Source organism: Notamacropus eugenii, chromosome 1, assembly GCF_028372415.1.
Source record: "Notamacropus eugenii isolate mMacEug1 chromosome 1, mMacEug1.pri_v2, whole genome shotgun sequence".
Classification (NCBI taxonomy): Eukaryota; Metazoa; Chordata; class Mammalia; order Diprotodontia; family Macropodidae; genus Notamacropus; species Notamacropus eugenii.
Genome location: NC_092872.1, coordinates 651,814,989 through 651,841,245, shown reverse-complemented (window position 1 = coordinate 651,841,245; position 26,257 = coordinate 651,814,989). Strand labels below are relative to the sequence as shown.

Sequence of the window (26,257 nt, the reverse complement as noted above, 5' to 3'; positions counted from 1 at the left end):
CAGCTTCTTCATTAAGGGTTTGGAAGGCTTGAAATATGATATTCCAGAGGGCAGAGGAACTAGGATTAAAACCAAGAATCACCTACCCAGCAAAACTGAGTGTAGTACTTCAGGGGGGAAATTGGATATTCAATGAAATAGAAGACTTTCTAACATTCTTCATGAAAAGACTAGAACTGAATAGAAAATTTGACTTTCAAACACGAGTCAAGAGAAGCATGAAAAGGTAAACAGGAAAGAGAAATCATAAGAAGACTTATTAAAGTTGAACTGTTCACATTCCTACATGGAAAGATGATATTTATAACATTAAGGGGTGAGGAATGTATTGGGAGAAGGATAAATGGAGAGATAGAATGGAGTAAATTATCTCACATAAAAGAGGCAAGAAGAAGGTTTCACAGTGGAGGGGAAGAGGGGGGAGGTGAGAAGGAATGAGTGAACCTTACTCTCATCGGATCTGGCTTAAGGCAGGAATAACATACACACTCAATTGGGTATCTTACCCTACAGGAAAGTAGTGGGAAGGGGATAAGGAAGGGGCAGTGATAGAAGGGAGGACAGATTAGGGGAGGGGGTAGTCAGAAGCAAACACTTTTGAAAAGGGACAAGGTCAAAGGAGAAAATAGAATAATTGGGAGGCTGAATAGAATGGAGAGAAATATAGTTAGTCTTTCACAACATGACTATTATGGGAGTGTTTTGCATAACTACACATGTATAAGCTATATTGAATTGCTTGGCTTCTCAGTGAGGGGGGGTGGGGAGGGAAGGGAGAGAATTTGGAACTCAAAGTTTTAAAAACAAATGTTAAATCTTTTTTACATGCACCTGGGAAATAAGATATGCAGACAATGGGATATAGAAATCTATCTTGCCCTTCAAGAAAGTAAAGGGGAATGGGATAAGAGGGAGGAATGATAAAAGAGAGGAGCAGACTGGGAGAAGGGGTAATCAGAATGCATGCCATCTCAGGGTGGGGGAGAGGGGAGAGATGAAGAGAAAATTTGGAACTCAAAATCTTGTGGAAATAAGTGCTGAAAACTCAAAATAAACTAAACAATAAAAACAATAAAGAGACTATTTGATATTTGACCCTTTAGAGTATTATTGGGTGACACAGTGTATAGAGTGCTGGATCTAGAGTCAGGAAGACCTGAGTTCAAATCCAGGCAGAGATACCTTACTAACTTTGTGACCTTGGGCAAATCATTTAACTTCTGTCTGCCTCAGCTTTCTTATCTGAAAAATGGAAATAATCATGGCATCTATCTACCTCATAGGTGTGTTGTAAGGACAAAATGTAATATTAGTAAAGTGCTTTTGCAGACCTTAAAGCGCTATATTATTTCCTTCCACCCACTGGATGGGTTGTTTGCTACTGTTTCATCAGAATCAGACTCTATAGCACTTGTGATGTGATGATTATAAGCTCACATACTCAGTGAATATAGATAAGCTTCTCTTCTCTAAGGGAACTGAGAAATTAAATGGGATGTTTTGTTTTTGAAGCCCAGAGATCAAGGCTAGATCTCAGCAGAATCTCTGTGTGTAGAATTAGAAGTAGAGAAAACTACCAGGACCAAAGAAGCCTATGTACCTCATCTTTTACAGCTGTTATAGAGGAAAAATAGTCTGGTTCTTCATTAAACAAGAAAATACCCATAAACTCTCACAAATCACCTCCCTTACCAGTAGATAAGAAGATAGTATCTAAATAGCTAGCAATAATCCCCGCTGGCTGTAAGGTTAGTTTCTTCCCCTCCCATCCTCCAATCCCATCTATTGTCAAATACGGTTTTTGCATCATTTGGAATACCTGCCTCATATAGGGTGGGGCCAGACTTATGTTACAAGATGAGAGCAATTGCACAAATACAAGATTAGAAAAATGTTAGCGATGAACTGGGTATGGACGAGCCAAGAGATTTGTTTGGAATGATGAATGTGAGAAGACCCATATGGACAAAGAATAGCAATAGCTGGCCTTGCGTCTGGGACCCAGCTGAGTTCTGTCCTGGGGAAATTTGGAATGGAATACACAGATGAAACAACACTTGGTTTTTGAAGCTTGAGTTTCAGATATCACTTCGCCGTTAGTGCCTTCATATTGCTTTATTTTTTTCTAATTGAAGAAAAATATTGTTACTTAAAGTTGAAGTGTGACCTAGGTTATTTAATCCAAGCTGCTAAAGATATTAAAATAGTTGAACATGTTGTAAACTGTAAAAAAAACCCACTGATAGATTTTAGTGTAGCCCCTTTAAGGGGTTGGTTTTTTTTTTTTATTGATCCCTTCACCTCTCATTCAGTTTGTTAAATTCACAGTTTTATTGATATGAGACACATTATGGTGAGTTTAACACCATAGTTGAATCACAGATGTGCGTGTTCGTGGAGGGAGAGGGAAACAGGGAGGGGTGGTATTTCAATTTGAAATAATCTTTTTCCAGAATTTATTCTTATTCCCCATAAGACAGTAAAAATGTTACCTTGTAGTTCACCGTAACTTTTTGCTACTTAGCTTCAAAAGAAATTTTGTGCAATAGTTTATCATATGGGTGAGGTTTAGTAAAGCCACAGAGGAAGTTAAGAGAATTATATTTTTAACTGTTTATACCAAACTTTTACTTTTTTAACTTGGAGGCATCCTAAAAGTAAATGGTAAACTTTTGGAACATAAGCTATAGAATTGTAATTGGGAGTTAAAATGATTTTTTACATAGTGTTGTGTGATACTTTGCACACAGTGGGTCTTCAGTATGTATTTGAGGACTGTTAAAAGATGACTAAAAGTAATTTTTCAGTTCCACAAACATTTATTTTTGAATGTTGGGCAATAAACATGTGATGACTGAGGTCTAACATGTGGCTTCACCAACTCTCAAACATTTCACACAGCATTAATTACTAGTGTGTGAGGGAAAGCAGTCAAATGACTACTATGTGCTAGGCACTGTGCTTTCTGGAAAGGTCCCTGTTCTCGAGAAGCTCACAGTGTAATGGAGGAGGCAACATGGTAACTAGCAGAAACAAGGTATACACACACATGTTAAGTTGGAGATAATCAGTTGAGGCAAGACAGGGCTTCTTGTGGAAGAGAGATTCAAGTCAGGACTTGAAGGAAGCCCGGAAAGTCAAGAGAAGAGTGTTCCACGCATGGGGCACAGCCTAGGAGAATGTCCAATTGGGAGAAGGGAGTACCATGGGAGGAACAGGAAGGAGGCTGATGTCACTAGAATAAAGCACATGGGAGAGTTTAAGAAAATAGAATACTGAGACGAGGCAAGATTATGGATGGCCATGAAAATCAGAGATTTTATGTTTAATTGTGGAGGCAATAGGGAGCCATTGCGCTTGATAGAATGGGAAGTAGGAGGCAGACCAAGTAAGTTCTATAGTAGATCAAAAAGAAATTACAATTTGGGGTTGTTGGTTTGTGGTTTATAAAAGTACCCTAAATGGCATAATGTTGATTTATATTAAGTCCCAATGAGGACATCCATTGAATCCAATCCATTCATTTTACAGGTAAGAAATAGACCCAGAAAAGAAACTAAGTCATTTGCTCCGGGGTGCACAAATCATAAATTGCAAAACTGGAATTTAAACCTATATGCCCTATTTTCAAATCCATAGTTATTTTTACTGTGCTGTGATGCATCTCCAACCAGGGGGATGACTCATTTTACAAAATCCTTTCTACTATTGTTTAGTCTTCCATGTCATGGTAACTACAGTTAATTCTGGTATAAATAAGTACCCACCTTCATCTCTCTCCACTGCCTTTTGGATCACCTGCCTTTCCGATTCCTTGAAGATTGTGAAATTAAGATTTATATCCATAAAGCATTGCTACAAGAACATCTGTGTTGAAAAGATGGATCTTTTCCCTGGAGACCAGCTTGGGATTGTTAAAAAGAGCACTGTACAGCTTCTCAAATGAAATCCAGCTGTTCCTTTTCTCCTATTCAATTCTAGGTTCAATTCATTGTCCTTCTGCAGAAGTTGTCCCAGATACATGCACTGATGTATTAGCCCTGTGGCCTCAAGATCCTCAAGTGAGGCCTTTTGATTGAATCCAGACTTCACAGAACAAATTCCCACGTGACCTTGAGGCCTGAGGTTCCCTACCTCTGGTTCAGGCCATTTATTTGTAGATCAGTTTCTGGACAAATAGACTTGAAAATATCCATTAAATTTTTCTTTTATGAATCTTTAAACTCATATCTTTTAAAATATCATGAATATCATTGAGGTTAGTGAAAATGTGATGGGACTTGATGCAATTAGCACAATATCATTTGCAAAATTGAAATATCTGAAATATGTCACTGGTTAGTTCTGTTTTTAATACCAAAACTTCACCATTTATTAAGGACTTCACAATTACCACAAAATGTATGAAGATAAAATAAAACATCTCCCATCCTCAAAAATGTTAGCCTAGAGGAGATAAAATACATCAACAGTTAATCCATTCTTCAAAAGAAAACATACACAGACACACGCACGCATGCACACACATACACACACACACACACATACACACACACACACACACAGAGTCTCTGTAGTGTGCAGTGAAAGCATTCCCAGCTTGCCATTGAACTTGCCAGAGGTCAGCCTTCACTGTCACTGTTTTTGATACCTCAGTGCCCTGTACCTTTCATCGTCTCAGTAGGACTTTGTTTTATCCAAGAGTTGAATGGTATGTGTCAGAGTTGCTTTGTTTTTAGAGATGTCCACAATATATAGCCATTTGTCAGAGAGTGAAGATGATGAATTGCTTTATGAGAAAGAACTAGATACTCTAAAATGTCTTCTTTTCCCTTCTTGGATTATTTCATGTCCCTTCCAGAAGCACGAATAATTCAGAAAGAGTGAGAAGTCTAAAGATTTGGGTCTAATTTTCCTTCTAGCACTGTTGATGGAATGGCTTTAAAAACAGCAACAACACAACTGTTGTAGGTTTGGAATTCCGCTAGGAAAATTGCTCTATAAACATGGCAAGCATATTGGATTTGGTGTTAGACCTCCATTTGAATCTAGCCTTTGATCCTTACTATGAGTGTGACCTTGGGTAAGCTGCTGAATCCCTTCATGGCCTTAGTTTTCTCATCTGTAAAAGGAAAGGTTTGAACATGTAGTCCTTGTAATAGTCCTTCTAGATTTCAAGTTTTAGGATTCTCCCTTGGGTAACAGATCCAAGACCACTCCCTGACTCTGCTATCCACACTATAGTAGCAGTGTGCCTGCTTTCTGTCTAAAACTAGTTCTAGTCATCTGCCCTTGCTCTTCCCATCCCCCACTCGCTCCTCCAAATAAGATTTAAAGAGGCAGATAAACTTTAAAAGTCTGTGTGTATATGTAGTATTAGACATGAGAGTTGGAAGAGATAAAGAGTTCATTTAGTGCAGAGGTTCTTCACTTTTTTAGTGTTGTAGACCATTTTGGCAGTCTGGTGATACCTTTACTTTTTTCAGAGTAATATTTTTAAATCATTGAAGAAAATGCTCAATTTTAGTTAAAGGTTAGTGAAAATAAAGTTATAATTTTTTTCCCATCCAAATTCATAACTATCCACAGTCCCCATCTTAAGAACCCCTTCACTTTTTAAAGGAAGAAATTGAAGCCAAAGAGGTTACCTTTATTCCCTTTCCTCCCTCCTTCTACATTTCATATAAATTGGTGGTCTAGTATTTTGTTTTGGCATCAAGACTGAAAAGCCTCAGTTAAAATTTTATTGACATGTATTTCATCCCTGACATATTGTCCAAAAACTGATTTACTCCAGTGAAAGGAACTATGTTGGCTCAAGTAAGAGACTTTAGAGGAAGGTCAGTATTTATTCTTTTGTGTTTATATTCACCTAGTTTTATAAGTTCCATTCATGGGAATACTGGACTCCTCCAGTGATGACTTCTTTACTATGCTCCATCTTTATAAGAAATTATATCATTTTTTATATTCTCCTGGCAGTCCTCCATTCAGTATGATAGATGAGCCTTTGTGTTAGTTCTTTGTCTGGAGGTATTGCTTTATCTCAAATTTGAATATCCATAATGCATTCTTCCAGGGCCTGCTTTATTTGAACAAACACTGATCTGTCAATAAAAGGTAAACCAATTTCATGTTGATATGTGGCGATCGATCCTTTGTTCTTTTTCTTTAGTCTTTTTTTGGGGTGTCAAATTGTGGGAGTGATCAAGCATCTCCTAATATGTCTATGCTTTTAAGTTTCATAGATCATCAGGGATTTTTTTGTTTTGTTTTGTTTTTGGTCCAGATAGTATCTTCTTATAGTTTGCAAAGTACTTTCCTCCTAGTAACTTTTACAGACAAGGAAACAGAGGCCCAGAGAGGTTGACTTGTCCACAGTTACAGGGCTAACAAGTGATAGATCTGGGGCTCAGACCCAGATTTCCTTATTCTAAGTCCACTGCTCTTCCCACCGTATTGCCATGAATTACTCTTCCTTCTGGCATACTTGCTATACACGACAACAACTTATTATACACAGGAGAACTTTCAGAAATTGTAAGTTAGAAGCTAGAATTTTTGAAATAGTTCACTACTGTCAGCATCATCCTCTCTCTGGGTATCTGTGTGAAAAAAACTGAAGTAGAGCAGTGTGAATGCCTGACAGTAATGTGACTAATAGCCTATGAAAGAAAGTTCTGTTTATTTTCCCTTTACTGCTGACCTGAATTCTTATGGTCCTAAGAATTCTAGAAAGCTGGCTTGGAAGAGCGATGATCTCAAAAGCCAAAGTTAGGAGTTTTAAGGACACGCTCTTTGGTGCTCGGTTACCCTTCCTGGTACTTGATTTCCTCATCTGTGTGAAACGAAGGGGTTAGGTTGGGTGGCCTTGGAGGTCCGTTCCTCCTCTCCATCTATTTTCTCTGCTCCTTGATTGTGCTTAGCACTGCTGTGTGGATTGTGAAAAAAAGAAAAAAACCTTTGTTTTTTAAACCTATGGAGGACATAAGAAATAAAATAAACTGAAATCTTCTCTGCTTGTAATTCCATGTTGCTATGAGGTCTAATTTAGACACATAAGTGAGGAAGTGGAGTAATGGGATTGACCACTGATGTGGAACTTTAGCATGATTGATGGTCACCAGTTTTGAGCAGTTAAGTTTTGGAATTAACTTTTTGGTTTTGTCTAGAGTGATCAGCATAGTGCCTGGTACATAGTAAGCTCTAATTAAATGCTTGTCCATAGATTTCAGCCTCTTGAAGGGGAAGGCAGGGTGCAATTTTGAGATTCTTCCCTTCCCCGACTATTCTCAAGTATCTTACTTAGTTTCTCTATCAAGATTTTATCCTCTCCCCTTGGCTAGCCTACACTAATTTTAGCTTACTACCCTACTAGTTTAATTATTAAAGGTATTGCAGCCCACTTGGTTTCAGATTTTGGCTGGAGTTCTTGGGCGGTGTAACTTATTTTTATGTACTTTTATTTATTTTCTTTTGAGGCAGTTGGGCTTAAGGGACTTGTCCAGGGTCATACAACTAGTAAGTACCTGAAGCTGGATATGAATCCAGGTCCTTCTGACTCCCAGGCTGACACTATCCACTGCACCACTTAATTGTCCTGGAAGCATATTTTAGTGGCTAGATACTTAGAAAGGATACTTAGGAAGACCTCCTTGAACGCTGTGTGACCTTGGGCAGCTAGCTTCTTGAGCTTTCATTTTCTCATCAGTAAAATGGGGATACTGATAGCACCTATGTGACAGGACTGTTGTGAAGACCAGATGAGGTAACTTGTAATGAAATCCCTGCATCCGTGGGAATTTATTGTTTGGCTTAAAATAATAAATCCTTGAATTCAGTCTGTTAGTCTGTCTCATGTCTGATACACTGTTCATACTAACCAAAAGCACAGTCATATGGCAAGGAAGTTTGAAATTAAAACCACACCGTTGTATGTTCATTGCTGGGATGTCAAGGTGTTGCCCAACTTCCACATTCTCCAGCCAGAGAGACATCCAGATCTACATTTTTGACAAGAAAAGAGGTTCCAGCTGTTGAAGGACTGGGTTCTAATTTCAACCCTAAACTGTATTAAAGTGGCATGGGAGGGTTCATTTGTTTGAGAATTTGGTGACCTAAAGATTTGGATGATATCCTAATGGCCATTCACTTTGCAGTAAAATTGAAAGTATCACTTAGCATATAAAGCTTTTCACTGGGGAGAACCATCCAAGCTTGTGGATTTGAAAGGTGACTATAAACTCCTTGAGGGCAGGGACTGTGAATGAGTTACTTATCGTTTTTATACCCTCAGGGCCTTGCAGAATGCACTGCATACATATGGCCACTTTACAAATGTTTTGTGACATATTTAATTGAAAAAAAAGATGAGGACAAGTCAGACCTTGGGTATAATCCAAAATTTGTCTTTACTCCTTGACAGGAAGGTAAAAATAATTGGAGTGATCTCATTCTTGTCATTTTCCAAAGAGACCTGGATTCATCATATTCTGCAGCCTTATCCATCCAGGCAGATCTACATTATCTTGATATCTTGTATTTATGTAGCACATTACCTTAGTAATCAGACCTCACTATAACTCTGGTTAGTAAGTAGTACATGTGTCTTTTTTTTTTTTTTTTTAAGGAAAAATACTGTATTGATGTCTTTTGTCTTTCACTTAGTCACTCGGCACTCACCTTTAGTCTGTTAAAAATAATTTAAATGGGATTTGAGCAGAGTCTTGAAGGATGCCAGGGAAGCCAGAAGATTGAGCCAAGGAGAAAGAACATTCTAGGCAGGACAGATAGCCAATGGAAAGGCATGGGGCTGGGAAATGGAGTGGAGGACAGCAGGAAGATAAATGTCACTGGATAGTAAAGTATATGCAGGGTAGTCAAGTGTGAGGAAATAAAAAGATTGGGAAAAAACCAGATTGTAAAGAGCTTAAAAGGCCAGAGGGAGCACTTAATTAAAACTCGGGCGATTTATTGAGTAGAGAAGTGATGTGGTCAGACCCATGCTTTAGAAAGAACACTGAACAGCTGAGTGGAAGGTGGACTGAATTGGGGAGAGTAGTCCGGGAGTCTCAGTAGGCCAGATCATGAAACCTTTTTATCACAGTGGTGTCTATGTTAGAGGAGAAAAGGGAATGGAATGGAATGGAACCTATCTGCTTCTCCGTTCCCCCAATTTCTCTGCTGCGAAGGAACTGATACATTTTGGTATCTTTTGTCTAGGATGGTCATTGTTTTTTCCATTACTTGGGGTTCAACTTTCTTTCAGTGATAATGTTCATTTGTATTGTTGTAGTCCTTTTTCCTCTTCCACTTCCTTCTCTTCTTTCTTTGCTACACAGTAATACTTCATTACATTCACCTTTGTGGCCTGAATGCTGGGTGCTGTAGGCTTTGGGACAACGGAAGGATCTGGGACTCAAGTCACAGTACCTGGATTCTAATTCTGACACTACCTTTTTGACATTAGGCCAATCACTTAGCACAAGGCAGCGGTAATCTCCCTGGGGCTTAGTTTTCCCAACTGTGAAGTCAGGAGGAGAGGAGAAGAAGAAGGATATTGGAGTAGCAGACCTCAGAGGTCGTTTCAGCTTTTAGATCTGTGATCGTATGATATATTACCATTTGTTCATTCATTGCCCCAAATATTGGCTCTTTAAATAACTCTGCTATATTACTTCTTCCTCTTCAATTTATGTTTCCACTATGACTTTAGTCAAAAGAACTAGGTTGCACTGATTACAACTTCGTGAATCAGCCAGTGGATGGAGTGACCAAGATCTTATGATTTGGCACCATATTCTCGTCCTGTCTTCCTGGTCTTGTCTTCGAGCGTTGGTGTTTTCATTTCCTTTCTTTCAAAATGGACATTGAACTAACTGAACCTGGGACAAATATTCTAAATAAGTCCAAAGCAGGAATTAATCACTGAATGGTAGCTGCACCATGACATGTTTGGTATTTAAAAGACAGAATGTCATATCAGAAATACGCACTATTCAGGTTGTTCGGTAATATAAAGTTGAATGAGAGTTAATGGAGTAGTTAAAACTGCCCTTAAAGTCTACAATCTAATGAAGGGACATTCCCTGTTGTGGGCATATAATTCTGTGTTTTTATTTTAGGTGTGTGTTTCCAATTTAGTCTGTTCATTAACTTAAATTTTATGTATATATGTATGTTTGTACGTGTAAATTAATAGAGATAATATATAAATTAAAATAAGTAATTAGGTAGTTAATATAGGCTCTAGCTGTGTATAAAGGAACATATGTAAGTTGTAACTAGAAAAATAGTTGAAAGCCCCTAGAATAATCTGACTTAGAGGCAGGAGGTGTCTTCCTTCAAAAGATTAACTTCCTTCCTCCTGTGGCCTCAAGATAACAGTTTGATTCTGCATTATCAGTGCAACCAGTTGCCTGTTTCCTGTTTCCTGCCCTATGCATTCTGCATGTTGTATTTTCTGGTCTACTCCAGGGAAAGAAGTTTGTGTCTGTGTGATGTGTTTTTCCCTTCACCCCTTCCCTCCCCCTCCCATCTGAGACACATCTGGGCCTCTGTACGTATTCTTGTGTTCTACATTTGAATGGGGGGGAAGAAGGGAGAGAAAAATCTAAAAATATTTCTTTAAAGGAATTCATCAAAACTTGGTATAAGATTTAATTGTTACAGCTGACCATGTCTCATGGAAGCCAGCTCCTGGGGTGAGTCAGCTTTAAAATACGCATTTCAGTTACATCTCTATGTACATTTTTGCCTGACTTAAATTGGAGTGGCCAGTCATGGTTACTGCTAAACAAATAGGACACTCCACGTTTTAGTTTACTTGGTATACTTTTTAACTTGAAAGACAGAATTGTACATGGCTCTTTTGTCTGTTAGTAGACAAATGAGGAAACTGTTGCAAGAGAAAAAGCTCAGTTGTGAAATGGGAAGAAATATTTTATATTTGCAACAGTGACTTTTAACTATTTAGTTCCTTTTTAAAAATTTTATTTCTTCAAAAAGTCTTATGAAGCTGGAAAGATTTCATGTTCCAGCAAGGTAGTGGGCCATGTCCATAAAGCAGGAAACTCACCCCCAGAGCTGTGGTCTGAATTTTTTTTTTTAACCATAATTCACTGGCTATCTGTTAAGACCTAGATGATTTAGGATCTCTATAGTAGAGGAAAGGACCTGCGCTAATGAAGGTACAGACTATTATACAATCAGGCTTTATCATTAGAAATAGTGTAATGAGGTCATTGTACTCTCTGTTGGTAAGAACATATCTGGAGTTTTGTATCAAATCCTAAGCACCTCACTTTAGCATGGAAATTGGTCACCATTAATTTGAGATCTTGCTTTCTTTCATTAGGTTCTTCCTTGAGTAGATGTGGGGGAAGGGAGGAATTCTGGGGAAGGGAAGAAAGTGACTGGTATCAAATGGAATTCATACCTTCACTATATTATGTCACCAGATATCTAAGGCAACTTAACTTGAAGATGTGAGGATGTAGCACTTTAGGAAAGGACGAACATAGAATCTATCTGTGAGAGGGAAGATGAGGAGTCTGAAAATTGTATCATCTGAGAAATGGAGTAATAACTAGTAATAAGTGCCTGAAGAAGCAGTCTAGGAGATCTAGAGAACTCAGAAAGACATCTGGTGAAATAAAAATCTTATTAGAACTAGACTTATTGGGGTGAGAGTACCCTCCCCCCACCTTTTTCCAGACCAATTATTCCTATCTGTTCATTGGGACCAAGAGGCAAGATGACATAGCCTTGGATTTGGGGTGAGCAAGACTGGGTTCAGATTCAGCTTAAAACACACTAGCTCAGTAGTCTAGGCAAGTTGTTTAACCTCTCTTTGCATCTTAATTCCCCATCTGTAAGGGGGAAAGAGATAAACATTAATAAAGTACCTACTACGTGCCAAGAACTATACTAAGCACTTTACAAATATTCTCATTTGGTCCTCATTTGTAGAATGAGAGGGTTGGACCAATCAGTCATTAAACATTTATTAAGCACCGACTGTGTACCAGGAACTATACTAAGCACTTTACAAATATTTTCTCATTTGATCCTCAATTGTAAAATGAGAAGATTAGACTAGTCAGTCATTAAGCATTTATTATGCACCTGCCATGCTCCAGGTACTGTGCTAAATACCGAGGATACAAAAAGAGTCAGACTAGTAGACTTTTAAAGGTCCCTTCTTTAAAGGCCCCTATCTTAAGTCTATGATCCTAAGTTTAACCATCTGACCAATGGGATAGCTGTTTACACATGAGAAGATTATTATTTTATCTCCATTAAATCTCCTTTCCAGGCTAAAACATATTCCTTCTGCCAGCTTTTAGATGACATTATCACCTTCACTGCCCTGCTCAATTTCTTACTCGCTCTTCAGCTTATCATTTGTCTTTCCTGAAACACAGTGCTCAGGATAGATCAGAACATGCTGGAAGGATTCTGACACAGGGCGGGAGCAGCTTTGTTTTTTTGCTGCCATATCAAACTATTGATTCGTGAACTTACAAATCCTCTAAAATCTCCAGACAGATTACCGTCTAGCCACACATCTCTCATGGTGTGCTCAAGAGATAGAGTTTTAACTCAAGTGTAAATCTTATCTCTATCAGTATTAAATTTCATCTAATGTTCGAACCTGTCAAGAGCGTTTTAGATCCTGACTTTGTTATTGCACTCTTGGTTGTAGCAGCATATTTAGCATGTCTTCTACATGTTTGTCCAAGGTATTGATAAAGGTATTAAAAGCAGCATTTTCCGAAGAAGTAATTTTGAAGAAATAGTATAAAGATGTCCAAAATTGTATAATTGCAAAAGATGAGAGTAAAGAATAACTGATGGACAGCTCCATTAAGATAACTCTCCATGTTCAAATTTGTCCTGTTGTGCTTCCTTGCCTCAGTCCTTATGGGTCAAATGTCCTCTTTATCTTCTTTGATAAATTCCTATCAACCTTTAGAGTCCAAATCAAATGCTGTTATCAATCGATCAGCTGTGCTAAGTACTGAGTATACAAAGACAGGCAAAAAACATGGTCAAATGGGGAAGACAATACAGGAACAGTTAGGTAGAAATAAGATCTATCTATGTGTTTATATGACATATATTGCAATATGGTATTTATATAATACATGTAAATACGTACAAATCGTATTTGTGTCTAATTGCTTGGATGTTATCTTCCCCAGTTTATGTCTCCATATATCATACATATCCTACACATCATATATGATAAGTTGGAGACAACAAAGGGAAGGCACTAGCATAGAAGAAGGAAAGACTTCTTTTAGAAGGTAAGATTTTATCTGGGACTTGAAGCTGGGGAGAATTCCAGATATGGGCCACAACCAGTGAAAATATCCACACTCTGGAAAAGGAGGTAGTGTCACTGGATCACAAAGTAGTACCATAGTAGTAAGAACACTGGAAAGGTAGAGGAGGGGCCAAGTTTAGACACAAAAATAGGGTATTTTTTGGGAGGCATCAAATACCAAGATTAGCCTAGTAACAGGAGACTACAAATTGAGGGCCTTGATTTCTCTCTCTAATTGTGATACTAAATGACAACACAGGCAGGTCTACTGTGTCTTGCTCATGTTATTTTGGTTTTTTTCTTAAATTTTAAAAATTCATTTTAAACTGAAATATTACTTGAAAAAAGAAAAAAAAACATTTCCATGTACACAGTAGAACATAGGGACAATTTAATATAAAACAATAAATTCCATTTAAACTTTACTTTTTTTTAAAGCCTGTAATAAACAGTATACATTGTTTTCAAAGCATCCTAGCTTTCTTGTGCTTCTAAGTTTTCTTTTGTTCTCTGCTGTGCACTTTTTATTTTTTTCCCCTCCTTCCCCACCCTAGAGAAGGCTTACAAGTAAGCACAAATATATGCATAATCTATATACATACATATATATTACACTTAATATACATACAGGTAACACCATATTTCTGTTTGTCAGTTCTTTCTCTGGAGATGGATAACTTGAGTGGCAAAGTCTGAATTTAAGTCCAGGTCCTCAGACTTTCCACTCTACCACATACTGGATTCTAGCTATCCCTGACTTCTAACCCTAGGCATAACTTGGGAAAGGACATTTTCAGAATGAAAATGGAAAGATGTGCATTCTTGCTTTCTATATAAATAGCTTCCTAAAATCCTGGCTGCTAGCCCTATCTATGAGGTGTTGCTGACTGAGGGAGAGAAGTAGAAAGGATGATGTCAGGGAGGTAGATGGGTGGAGCAAAGAACACATAGCCAAGGGAGCTGCCAGATAGATTTTTTTTGCTTTATCTCCCTATCTTTACCAGAAAGTTTCCATGTACAAGACACAGAACTCCACTGCAGAGCGCCTGCTTTAGGCCACTCTTAATCAGTTGAGTGTTTTCTCTGGCTTTTGTATGGGGCAGTCACATTGGGGCTGGGGGGTTTCCTGTCCTCAACTTGTGCTTTTACTGACCCCTTTGGCCATATCTTTCTCATCTCCTTCCTAACAAAATGCTTTTCATATAATAAATATTCACCAGAAATGGACATGCTTAAAAACTTGCATGAATGACTTCCCTCTACAATACAATAAACATTTATTAAGCACCTACTATGTGCCCTTCACCTAACCGTAAGGTTCTAGCCAAACGAGATTGTTGTGTGTTCTCTGAATTTTTTCATTGCTTTCTTGCCTCCTTTCCTATCAGTCATTCAACATTTATTAAGCACCTACTGCATGCCTGACACTGAGTTTAGTGCTAAGGATACAAAAAGAGGCAAAAGACAGTCTCTGTCCTCAAGGACTTACAGTTAAATGGAGGAGACACCATGCAAACAAATATATCCAAGATATATAGGATCCCTCTGTCCCTTTTTTCCCTTTTAAATTTGTGCCTGTTCTTTAGTGCCCAAAACAAATGCTACCTTTACTCCCTCTCTTCCTCCTCCAAAACACACGTCCCAGGTCAGGTAGCATCGTCTTTCTCCCTCTCAAACCTCACAAAGTACTTTGCTTTGTTGTGCTTCTCCAACTCATTCTCTGGGTACTTCCTCTGAGCCACATCAGTGCAGATCATAATCAGTCCTCACCTCATACACAATATGAGAGTCTTGTCTGATCTTACAAATCCTCCACAGTTGGGAGAGGGAAGGTCCCTCCCTTCTTGTATGTTATTTTGTTTTATAATAATTTTCAGCATTTCTCTCCTAGGCTGAATGATGGCAAAGATGTCCCCTAAACTTTTCTCCTTGGGCACCCAGCATGGTGCTCTATTGCATAGTGTGGGTGTTAGCTGAAATGTTTAAAATTAAGCTGAGTTCCCCAGACCTTCTGAAATCCCCCTTCCAAACCCTGGTTGCTCCTCAGTAAGTTTGGATGATCAAGAGAGAGGGAAGGAGGAGGGATTGAGAAAGAGAGAGGAGGGAAGAATGAGATCCAAAGCCAGTAGAGAATAAAGCCTATGTTAGGAAGTTTTTCCTTAAAATTAGAACCATAAAGACATGGAATGTGCTGCCTCGGACAAGGTGGGAGTAGGTTCCTCTCACTGTGGGCCCTCAAGCAAAAAACTGGATGACCCTTTCTTGGGTTTGGCATGGAGGGGATTCTTTTCAAATATGAATCAGATTAGATGACTGTCACCAATAGGTCCCTTCCACCTTTATTAATTCTTTGAATTAATTTCTCTCTTTGCTTTGTGTTTATTTTTATAAGCTTGGTGTGTGTGTGTATTTCTATATAATTTGCCTCAAACTCCTTGAGAGCAGGGTCTGTTTCATCTTGGTCTCTTAACATGATATTTGGCACATAGTAGGCACCTCATAAATGCCTGATTGATTGGTTCTGAACAGTCATAAGAAACTCCAAAAGCTCCTATGGTCAGGATGCTTCTACCTTCTGACCTCTGTGACCCAGAGCACATGACCCATCCTCCAACTTCTCTTTGTCTTTTTACTTCCTCTTAGGTTTAGGATTTGACTACATTTCTTGTAGGCTGGGAATTGTGGGGAGAGATTGTCTTTGAAACTAATGTTTTGTGCTTCCCTAATCTTAACCTAAAAGTAGCAAAGATTCCCTTGAACATGAAATCCATCCTGGGGATTGTGCTATTTTCTTAGAAACACCTTAGTTCATACAGTTTCATTTTGATCTTGTGTCCTGGGCTAGAAGAGTCTGATCATATTGTGACTGTGAGTGAACTAGTGTGAACTAGACTAACTCTAAATTAGGTGATGCTGTTTTAAAACAAATTTATTTCATCCTCAATGCATATGACAATACATGCTGCCACAGAAGAGCTAAGACCTCTTGTCACAACTGTCAGAACTTACCAGGACTGATTTCTTGAGGTGCATCTCAACAAGGCTTATCTGGTTGCAGTTGTATTATTCCTTAAGTATGTTGGATGGAAATCCTCAGCCTCCCATTTGGAAAAAAAAAGAGCCTCATTATTACCTTCTACCATGATCATTATAATATATAACAAACTAAAGCCCCTTTTCTTCAGTAACTATATTACTTTCTCTTACTCCTTCCTCCCTTCCAGAGTTTCTTTTCTTGATAGTTTGACCCTCACTTTTCTCTGTCTTGCTCCCAATTCCTCTATCTTGGGGTACCTCTGCGTGGTAAGTCTGGATCTGGAGAGAAGATTCAAATAGCTTGGACTCTTTGGATGTCAGCCCATACCCTCTGTTAACAGGTTTGCAACATCAAAGGTCATGTAGTGGGGACTTCTTTCTCTTCTTCCTGGAACCAGGGAAAAGGACTTAGTGTACAGGGTTGGACAGTTTCCACAAAACAGGTTGTACATATCCCCAGCAAGATATCCATTAAACATAAGCCATCGTTATTCATTTACCCAATTTTGTAAGAAGGCAGGTTACCCACAGGGCTGTAGGGAGATGTCCAGTTACCCATGGGGAAGCTATAACCAGGCTGACATTTTCCTGATGTTTCTGTGTTTTTGGTCAGAAGGTAAGTATAGTGCAGAAAAAAATTTCAGGGACCCAGATCTCAGTCTTTCTTTACTCTACATTCATTCATGTCACTGAGGCGCATAAAATTCAACATTGATTGAACTGAACTAAACAAATATTTCTGTGCTTATGGTACAAAACTCTCTGTTCCAACACAAATAACCCCAGAACTGACCTCAGCTTAATTTTGTGCTTTATGTAGCAATGGGAGACTAAGGTAATTGATATGGATAGGCAAAGAATGGGAAGTTTTGTGTAGGTGAGTGGGCCAATTTATAATTTATTGACCAAGAGCTATGAGAACACTGATTTAAACAATATGCCGTCCATGAAGGACCCCAAGGGCTATAGTACAGGTGGGAGAGGGTTAGCCTTGAGTTTCCCAAATGGAACATAGTAGAATATTTAAAATTTTCAACGCAAGCTCCTTAATGAATGGAACTGTTAAATATTTCTTTTGGCCAAAGGGCGCTGTGAAAAAAAATTACTGAACCGCAAAGGGTTTTGTGAATTGAAAAAGTTGGGCAACCTCCAGCCTACCCTTTAGGTATGCCTTCAGTGTAATAGGATTTATGATTTCAGAGCTTGAAGAGATCTTAAAAGTTCATTGAGTAGAACTGCCTCATTGGAGAGAGGAGAAACCTGAGTGTTGCAGAGGTCATAACCTCATGGCTCAAGGCTATGCTGCTAACCTGTTAGAAAGCCACCACCACTACTACTATCCTGATTCATGGCTCATCTTTGCTAACCATGTTTTAGAATGAAACAACTGAATCAGAGTACCAAAACTCTTGGTAGTTTTTCTTGTTTTAGAAAATGTTTGATTTTCATAAAAAATAACCCTGCTGTTAACCTGCTAATTAACCCTACTATATAATAGGCCTATTATTGTTATTTTCAATTTATTTTCTAAAGTTGATCAGTTTTAATTTCTAAGACAATAGATGATGGCTATTGCACTAGGTCTTTGGGGTCTTTCCATAGGCAAGTCGGTGGTTCAGTGAAGATGGAAAAGTTGTACTTGGAACCAGCAAGACCTGAGTTCAAATGTAGCCTCAGGTACTTGCTCACTGTGTGATCTTGGAACTTCTACTGTGCTTTAGTTTCCTCATCAGTAAAATGAGGATAACAATAGTATCTATCTCGCAGGGTTGTGAGGATGAAATGTCAATTTTTGTAAATTTCAAAAGTGCTGTGTAAGTGCTAGCCATCATTAAAAGTGTGAAGAGGTCCTGAAACCAAAACTTTGAAAAATGCTGTCCTAAACTCTCTTGTCTGGTGTGATCATACCTTGACCACAAGTGAATAGCACTTAATGCACAGAATCACTAGACTTTAGAGATCAGCTGATTCAATCTTATCATCTCTTAGCCCCAAAGACTGGAAGCTGTCCATAGTTTCATCACTGCTTAGTGGTAGAACTTGAGTAATTCAGGTAATTCACAAGTGTTTGTGTGGCTGAGTGAGAAGAGGACATTTGGTTTCCATGAGGTCTGTGTCAATTAATAATCTGGAGAGTGAATGAATCTGCCTTGTCTCCAGTATGGAGCAAAATCCCTGAAACACAACAGGTACTTCATTTATGAATGAATTGAATTATGAAAAGCATCACTAAATGAGTGAAGGAAAAAGCATTTATTAAGCATTTGCTACATACCGATTACTTTGCTAAGCATTAAGGATAGAAATGTGAAATCAAGGCAGTCCCTGACCCTAAGGAGGGCTAACATTGTAAAGTGAGAAGCAGTCTGGTGTTTTGAATAGAGAATTGACTTTGGAGTCTGGAAGACCTGATAGATGCTGGCTCTTTGCCCTTGGGAATCCTTTAATCTCTCAGTACTCCCAGATATTTTTCTAATAGTTTAAATGGCAGAGTATGTTGGTACATCCATTCTTTATGGAGAATTCTTTATACCAGTAAAATTGTAAGTCCTATTAAAAAAGAAAAAAGTGGCACTTGACTCCTGATCCTTTGATCCTTTCTGGCTTCCTTTTAGCCCACCTAAAATCTCTTCTATAGGAAATCTTCTCCAGCCCATCTTAATTCTAGGGCCTTCCCTCTGTTAATGATTTCCTGTTCATCCTGTACATAGCTTATTCTGTATATATTTATTTCCATGTTGTCTCCTCCATTAGTGTAAACTCCTTGAGGGCAGGGACAATCTTTTGGTTCTTTTTGTATCCTGTGTCTGGCAGCTAGTAAATACTTAAATGTTTATTGATTGGATATTTAAGTAACAATTTCTATCAATATGTGATATACCCAGACACTTATACTCTGTCCCTCAGAGAGGTAGGGAATAATAAATAGCTGGAGTTCTCTGGTTTGACCAGTGCTTAGTACAGTGGACTGCAGGTAGTGGGAATTGAACAATTATTTGTTGAATCAGATACTTTTGAATTCTCAGTTTTATGAACTGGACATCATAATGCATAGAGCTGGTAGGCATATTGGCTCAATGGCTAGAGAGCTGACTCTGGAGTTAGGGGACCTCCCTCCATTCAGATCCCACCTCTGACACCTCCTACTTATGTAACCTTTGTGTCTCAGGGCCCCAGTTTCCTCATCTCTAAAATGAGGAGGGTTAGACTAGATGTCCTCTGAGGTCCCTTTTAACTCTAAATCTAAGATCTTAGTGTTTTCTCTGGGAATGGGTGGGAGTAATAAACAAGGGGAATAAGACAGTGTTAGCAACCCGTTTTTCACTTTGGATTCCATTTCTTGACTTTGAGACGAATGCCCTGTAAAGAAGGTGTAAAGTAGCTGTTTTAGCATTTTGATTTACTGTACTTTTATGAAACTGCCTCAAAATGAGAGACCATGCTCATTATTTTGCAGAGTTAATTGTACATGATTGCCTATACTGTGGTTGAAGTTACATTTTTTCCCCCTTTTTTCTCAGATGAACGTGAGGCTGTACAAAAGAAGACTTTTACCAAGTGGGTTAATTCACATCTTGCCCGTGTGTCCTGTCGAATCACAGATTTGTACACTGATCTTCGAGATGGACGAATGCTCATCAAACTGCTTGAGGTTCTGTCCGGAGAGAGACTTGTAAGTGAGGTTTAGCTTCATTCTGACTTCTCCCTTTCCACCTGTAATTTAGTGGAAGAGTATTTTAAAATAATCTGTCATTTATTGCACATTTGTCAGGACAGAAAGTGCTAATGGGATGTGGAAATAGACAGTAAATTTTTGAATCCCTAGTGTCCTTGAATATGGTAAAATGACCTCATTCTTTTGGCTTACAAAAAGTTCCTGGTTTAGTGAAATTACAGTTTGGTCAATAAGGGTAGAAGCAGCATCGTGTAGTATCTAGGGAGCTGTTCTTTCAGTGTCAAAGATCTGGGTTCAGGTTACGCCTTTGATACGCATGTACTGTTTGAGTGATCTCTGGGTGGGGTTATTTAACTCAAAGTTGCTGAATTACATCTCTCCACCTTCCCTCCCACCCCCCAGCCACAAGAAATGAGAGGTAAAGCTGTGGATTGGTGTAACCATTCTGGAAAGCAATTTGGAATTGTGCAAATCAAGTGGTTAAAAGGCCCATATCTTCTGACCAAGAGTTTCTCCTGCCTACGCATACCCTAGGGAAGCCGCTGACAGAAACAAAGGCCCATATTCTTAAATATTTACAGCAGCCCTTTTTATAGTAGAAAAGACCTAGAGTCATAGTAAATGCTCTTTACTTGGGGACTGACTAAACAAATTGAGGCAGATGAATGTAATGGAATATTATTGTGCCCTAGGAAATGGTGGTTGTGGTGAATACAGAAAAGCATGGAAAGAGTTAGGAAATGATACAAAACTAGGAAGCAGAACCAGGAAAACAGTGTAGGTAATGACTGTAACAATGTTCATGAAAGGAACAACAATGGCCAAACAAACAATCGACGCTGAGTTTTATAAAATTAAAATGACCAAGATTGGCCCCAAAGAGGATAAATGAAAAGATACTTCCCATCTCCTCTCAACCCCCATGCCCCTCATTATAGAGGTAGAAGGTCCATGACTGTGGAACATTGAATATGGTGTCAAGTTTTCAGTATGTTCATTGGTTTTGTTGGACTCCTTTTCTTCCTATTTTTTAAGAGGTGCCTCTTTGGAAGGAGGTGGAGGGAAGAAGAAATTAGATGATATAAAAATAAATGATATCAAGAAAACCTGTTAAGAAAGCTTTGTCCAAAGAGTTCAGAAGGAGGAATAGAAGAACAGGGCAATTTTGATACTACCCTCTCTGTGGATTATGTTCATAGTTTCCTACACAATCCTACCCCCTCCCCCTTTTGGGAGGGAGAGGGGAGTATTTGTATATGGGAATGTCTGTATTTCTTGATGATGAGTTCATAATAATGAGAGTTAAGGAACCCATGCTGGCTGTGAGATTCATGCCATGTCCTTTAACCTCTCAGCATTCCAGGCGCCCCTCCCGATGATAAATGGCAGTTAAGATGCCAACTTTGAGTGACGGAGAGAGTTTCCTCACTCAGTAGTTCTTGTACCCCTGACATCACAAATCTAGTCCCTCTTCCTACAATTTCTACATGTACTTGTCTTCTGTGTTCAAATGTAAGTATATTGCAAGTAGGTCATTTCATTCTTTGTACATGTTTGTCTAGGACAGTATCTGACACTTAGGCATTTCTAAATGCTTTTTGATTGATTCTAGTTCTTCTGGCTGTTTGATCTTTGACAAGTCACTCAATTTCGTATCTGTAAAATTAGGACAATTACTCCACCTACCTTTTGGTTTTTGAAAAGAGTCAGTTGAAGAGATGGGGACAAAGACACTTTGTAAACTGTGAATTATCATCATACGTATAAATTGTCATGCTTGCTATGACCTCTGCATTGAATGGGACTTAATTTACAAAATCTCGAGTCCTGGCCTGAGCTGAATCTAAAAATGGGACTTTTATTGATTTCTTCAAAGGAATATTTGAGCTGCCATCTGCTTTGACTCTAGAAGAATATGGTTTTTAATTTTCTTTCCAGCTCTTTTCTTGGTGTTGAAGCTTTTTATTCCAGGGTGGAGGGTTAGGCGACTGTTTCACTGTCTCATTGGGAACAATACTTCTTATGGAATTTGCCTCACTTTCATGGGCAGTCAAGCTGTCTGTCCTCCAGTGAAAACATAATCTTCATTCAGTTTCTGGGCTCTTTCTCTGCTGGTTCTGATGTGACTTTTGCTTATGTAGCTTAAACATGAGAAGCGCTAACCAGTTACTCTAAACTGACCCAACAGGTTTTGTCTCAGCACGATTTGGAAAATGGATGCTGTCTTCCAACCAAGCTTATTCATGGGCATGGATAGTGGCCAAGCTGACGCCTAGGGAGAGGGAACCCTACATCTGTAGTGACATCACCAGGAAAATATGATGGCGGTGGTTGACAGTGTTGCCAGAAAACCTTATTTTAATGTCTACCTCCACCCTGTAACTTGACAGTAGCAATCTATCTTGCCCAGACCATCTCACACGCACCTTTGACTGCAGGCAAAAGGCTAAGATTATACCCCATCACTATTATTAGCAACCTGGAGAGAAAATTGCCTCTTTCAGCCATTACCTATTTGATTCAGTATGGGACATCTGGTGTGCTTTCCAGGAGGTTTATGACAGATTGCCCTCGGTAAAAACTTGGAGTCAGATTTTCCCCCCTTCCTGTGTTGCCTTCCTGCCTGTCTCTTCATGAGCTGTGCCCTGTAAAAGACAATGAGGGAGCACATTCAGAATGAATGTTGTGTATGTGCTGTTTGTTCCCTGGGTATATAGTGTACTTTAGTTATTTCCTGTGTTGGTTTGTGGGTCAAACCAAACAGTAAACAGCTAAATAAAAGGTGGCTCCTCCATAAAATCTGCCCAGTTTTAGTAATAGTACTTTTTTCTCCCCTTTTGTGGTGGGAGAGGGGTGTAGGAACAGCCATTTATCCTTCTGTTTCTTGGATTATATTCTAAAGTGAGACTCTTTTCAGAAAACTGATTAGATGTATTGTGATGTACAACTTATGAAATGGTAATTATTATTATTTTTTTAGCTAGACCCTTTCTTTTCTAACCTCTTAAAACTTTACTGTCATGATTGTTTTTATCAATTTTTTAAAAAACTAGTGTTTAGAAATCATTAAAAGTCTCTGGGGAAGAATCAACCAAATTTGCATTCCAGCATGTAAACCTCAGGTCCTTTTTTTTGCAAGTAGGGACAGAGAACTATGGAATTTATACTAATTGAGACTTTGTGGTGTAGATAATCTGAACGCTGAATAATTTATACCTCATTAATAAAGATCAAAATCATTGCTTTCTCTTCTGCATTGTGCAGCGTTTTCTGTTATTCTTAAAAGAGCATTTTCTTGTTGTAAGACTATTATGCTCCTTCCCTGCCATGACTGTGGACAGTAAACTTTTGGGCCCCAATAAAAACTGGGATTGGAAGGGACCTGTAGGTCATTTAATTTGACCTTTGACTTGAACAAGCATATCAGATTGAGCTTCAGTGACACAGCACTTTGCAGAACTTCCAAGTGACATAATTTCTTTATATAATAGTAATAAGAACAACAGATAATAATCTGTTATAATCCTCCCTAATTTTCTTTCCAAAACAAGGACTCTCAGAACACAGCACTGAAGCAGCTTAGCTCATTGAGAGTTTTTTTGCCCTTTCATCTTCGAAGTTGACTGATAAACTTTGCTTAACCAGGTATAGTTACTGCCTTCTTGTACCATGAAGGCTACCAGACTCCCTCATATAAACTAAGGAGCCTCCTGGGGGGAGTGGACCTTCTGAGTGAGGGGCTTGTTTTGAAGAGCCTAAATTTCTACTCCCCCAATCTTGAAGGATGGCAGCTATTCCAGCTAGTCTTTTTAAATGGGGATGAACGTAACCCATGTTGAACTTGTGATATCATGCAATAGGGAGGCACAAATCGTTGATTATCTGCACCAGTAATCCGAAACAGCATATTGTAAAACCATTTGGATTCAGATCTAGAATGTGTTGTTTCTTTGCCCATTATTTTGCATCAGATTAATTTTTTTTAATTAATCTCAAATAATAGAGTTGTAGAGCTGACAAGGACTTTAGAACCACTTTCTTGAGGCCATGATGTATATTTTATCTTCTTCCTCCTTCCTCCCTGTCCCAGTACCTGCCTGCCCCATATAGGTGCTTGAGAAATGTTTGTTGAATTTGAATCTAGTCCAGGGGACTTCTCCACAGATGATCAAACTTCTGTGATTACTGTGTGCCATTCACACAGCCTTTTGTTCAGTCCCATTCCCACCCCCACTCCCTTTCCTCCCATTTTGGTCTGATAACATTCCACTTAAATATGAACATCTATTATTATTTAATCTTTGGAGCACAGCTCTGATGCAGCAGGTGAAGTGTAAAGGCTATAGCAACTTGCCTACAGATTTTCTGGCTGTTTTAAAATTTCAGAGACCTGCCTCCTTGGGCATTTTCTCACTTGGGTTTCCTCAGCCTGCTGGCTTTGTCCATATAGAATCAGAGAATTGAGATCTAACTGCCTTGTCACTTGTGTTGTCATTTTCCAAAAAGCTGTTCAAAACTATTCATACACATGTAATTCCCTTAAGCTTGGAGGGGCTTTGGTAGGCCTCCTCCAAGGCAATTAATTGACTGTTAACAATACAAAACACTTCTTATTATTCATTTGTCCTTTTCTGCTGGGGAGGGATAATTTTAAATCCCCCCAAATTCGATATCTCCTGGCTGCATTTTCATAAACTGATTTCTGAGGAAATCATCTTGTACATGTATTCACCCTTTTTGTATCTTGGACACCTTGACAAAGTGAAGCCTATGGACCCCTTCTCAGAATAATGTTCTTAAATGTGTGAAATGTATACCCATGCACACATACATGTATATGTATGTGTGTGTGTGTGTGTGTGTATAATTATAGCTACCAAAAAAAACTGTTGAAGGTTCACAAACCCTTGCCCTAGTAGACTTGAAGGAATCTAATTAAATTACTTAGATGGAAAGTCCAGTGACAACAAAGCTGGTGGACCTAAAAAGACAGTTTATAATCATTATCTTCAAAGTTCAGTTCTTAATGGTATTGAACAAATTGTCCAAGTGTCTCCTTCCTAATGCAACCACTACCTCTAGAGCTTTCACTAGGTGGTATGGTGGCCAGAGGTTAAATATGGCCTCTTCACTCTTACTAACAATTCAGCCCTAGGCAAGTCACTTAACCTCCTTTTGCCTCAGTTTCATCATCTGTAAAATGAGGATGATAATAATAATAGTGCCTACCTCCCAGGGTTGTTGTGAAGATGAAATGAGATGATGTTTGGACATTCTTTGTAAACCTGAAAGCCCCGTGCATACAGATGTTTCTGCTGTTGTAATTAAATTGTTATCGCTACCAGAAGCATGGAGGCCAATCCAGGCCCCCCCCTTCCTCCGTGCTGCCCTTTTCACATTTCAACAAAACCATTCCTTTCCAATCCTGTATATTCCTTTATTCTGAGATGGGCCTGATCTAGGCCAGTGGCTTCAGTCTGTGTTCAGTTCAGTTGGTAACAGGAATGTGTAGCCACGTTTCTAGTTCTCACACTGCTACTTTGTGACTCTTTAGTACTCTGGTCACTGGTGAGTGAAGTCCATAACCTTAGCCTTTGGAACATCCCTTTGGTTGAGCCAACCATGTCTTAAGGATGGTTTCTGTACCTTTTAAGGAAAATCTAGCCCAGCTTACTTAAAGGAGTCTTGCTGGAGGAGGAAAGATATTATTCCCAACACAAAAGGTGATTTCACAATGCAAATCAGGACCCACAACCCACAGAACGGCTAGAGGGGACCAACCCACGGTGAATTCTGCACCCAGACGCCACGGAATATTGGAGCGAGGGAGATTTCTGTTCCAGAGAGACCTGCAAACCTCTCGAGGGGGGTCCTTCGTGCTGTGGACTGGGCGCCGGGACTGGGAGCTGAGTGCAGCCCTGCAGCGGCCGCGACACCGTGAGGAAAAGATCCGAACGGGCTACGGGGACGAGATATCCTGCGGCCACGAGGGTCCCTCCACCCACAGAGGGACCTGCAAACCTCTCGCAAAAGGTCCGTTGCGCTGCAGACGCGGAGCCCAGCCCGGACCTGCGGCGGCCGCGGCTCCGAGAGGTACAGATCCGAGCAGGCTTTAGGGACGGGATCTCCAGCGGCGGCACAAGCCCCCCCCCCCCCCCCCCCCCCCCCCCCCCCCCCCACAGGTGACAAGGGTCGGTGAGAGAGTCTCTTTGGCG

General features: G+C 39.3%; 1 protein-coding gene across 11 annotated transcripts in view; it reads left to right on the top strand.

Annotated features, from left to right (window-relative positions):
- The window catches only part of SPTBN1 (spectrin beta, non-erythrocytic 1), a 270,174-nt gene that overhangs the window by 146,042 nt on the left and 97,875 nt on the right, over positions 1–26,257 (top strand). For all 11 annotated transcript variants that reach the window (XM_072635555.1, XM_072635566.1, XM_072635559.1 and 8 more), the window contains one exon: positions 19,888–20,039. In XM_072635555.1, the coding sequence (XP_072491656.1) occupies positions 19,888–20,039 (152 nt within the window). The remainder of the gene's footprint in view (positions 1–19,887; positions 20,040–26,257) is intronic.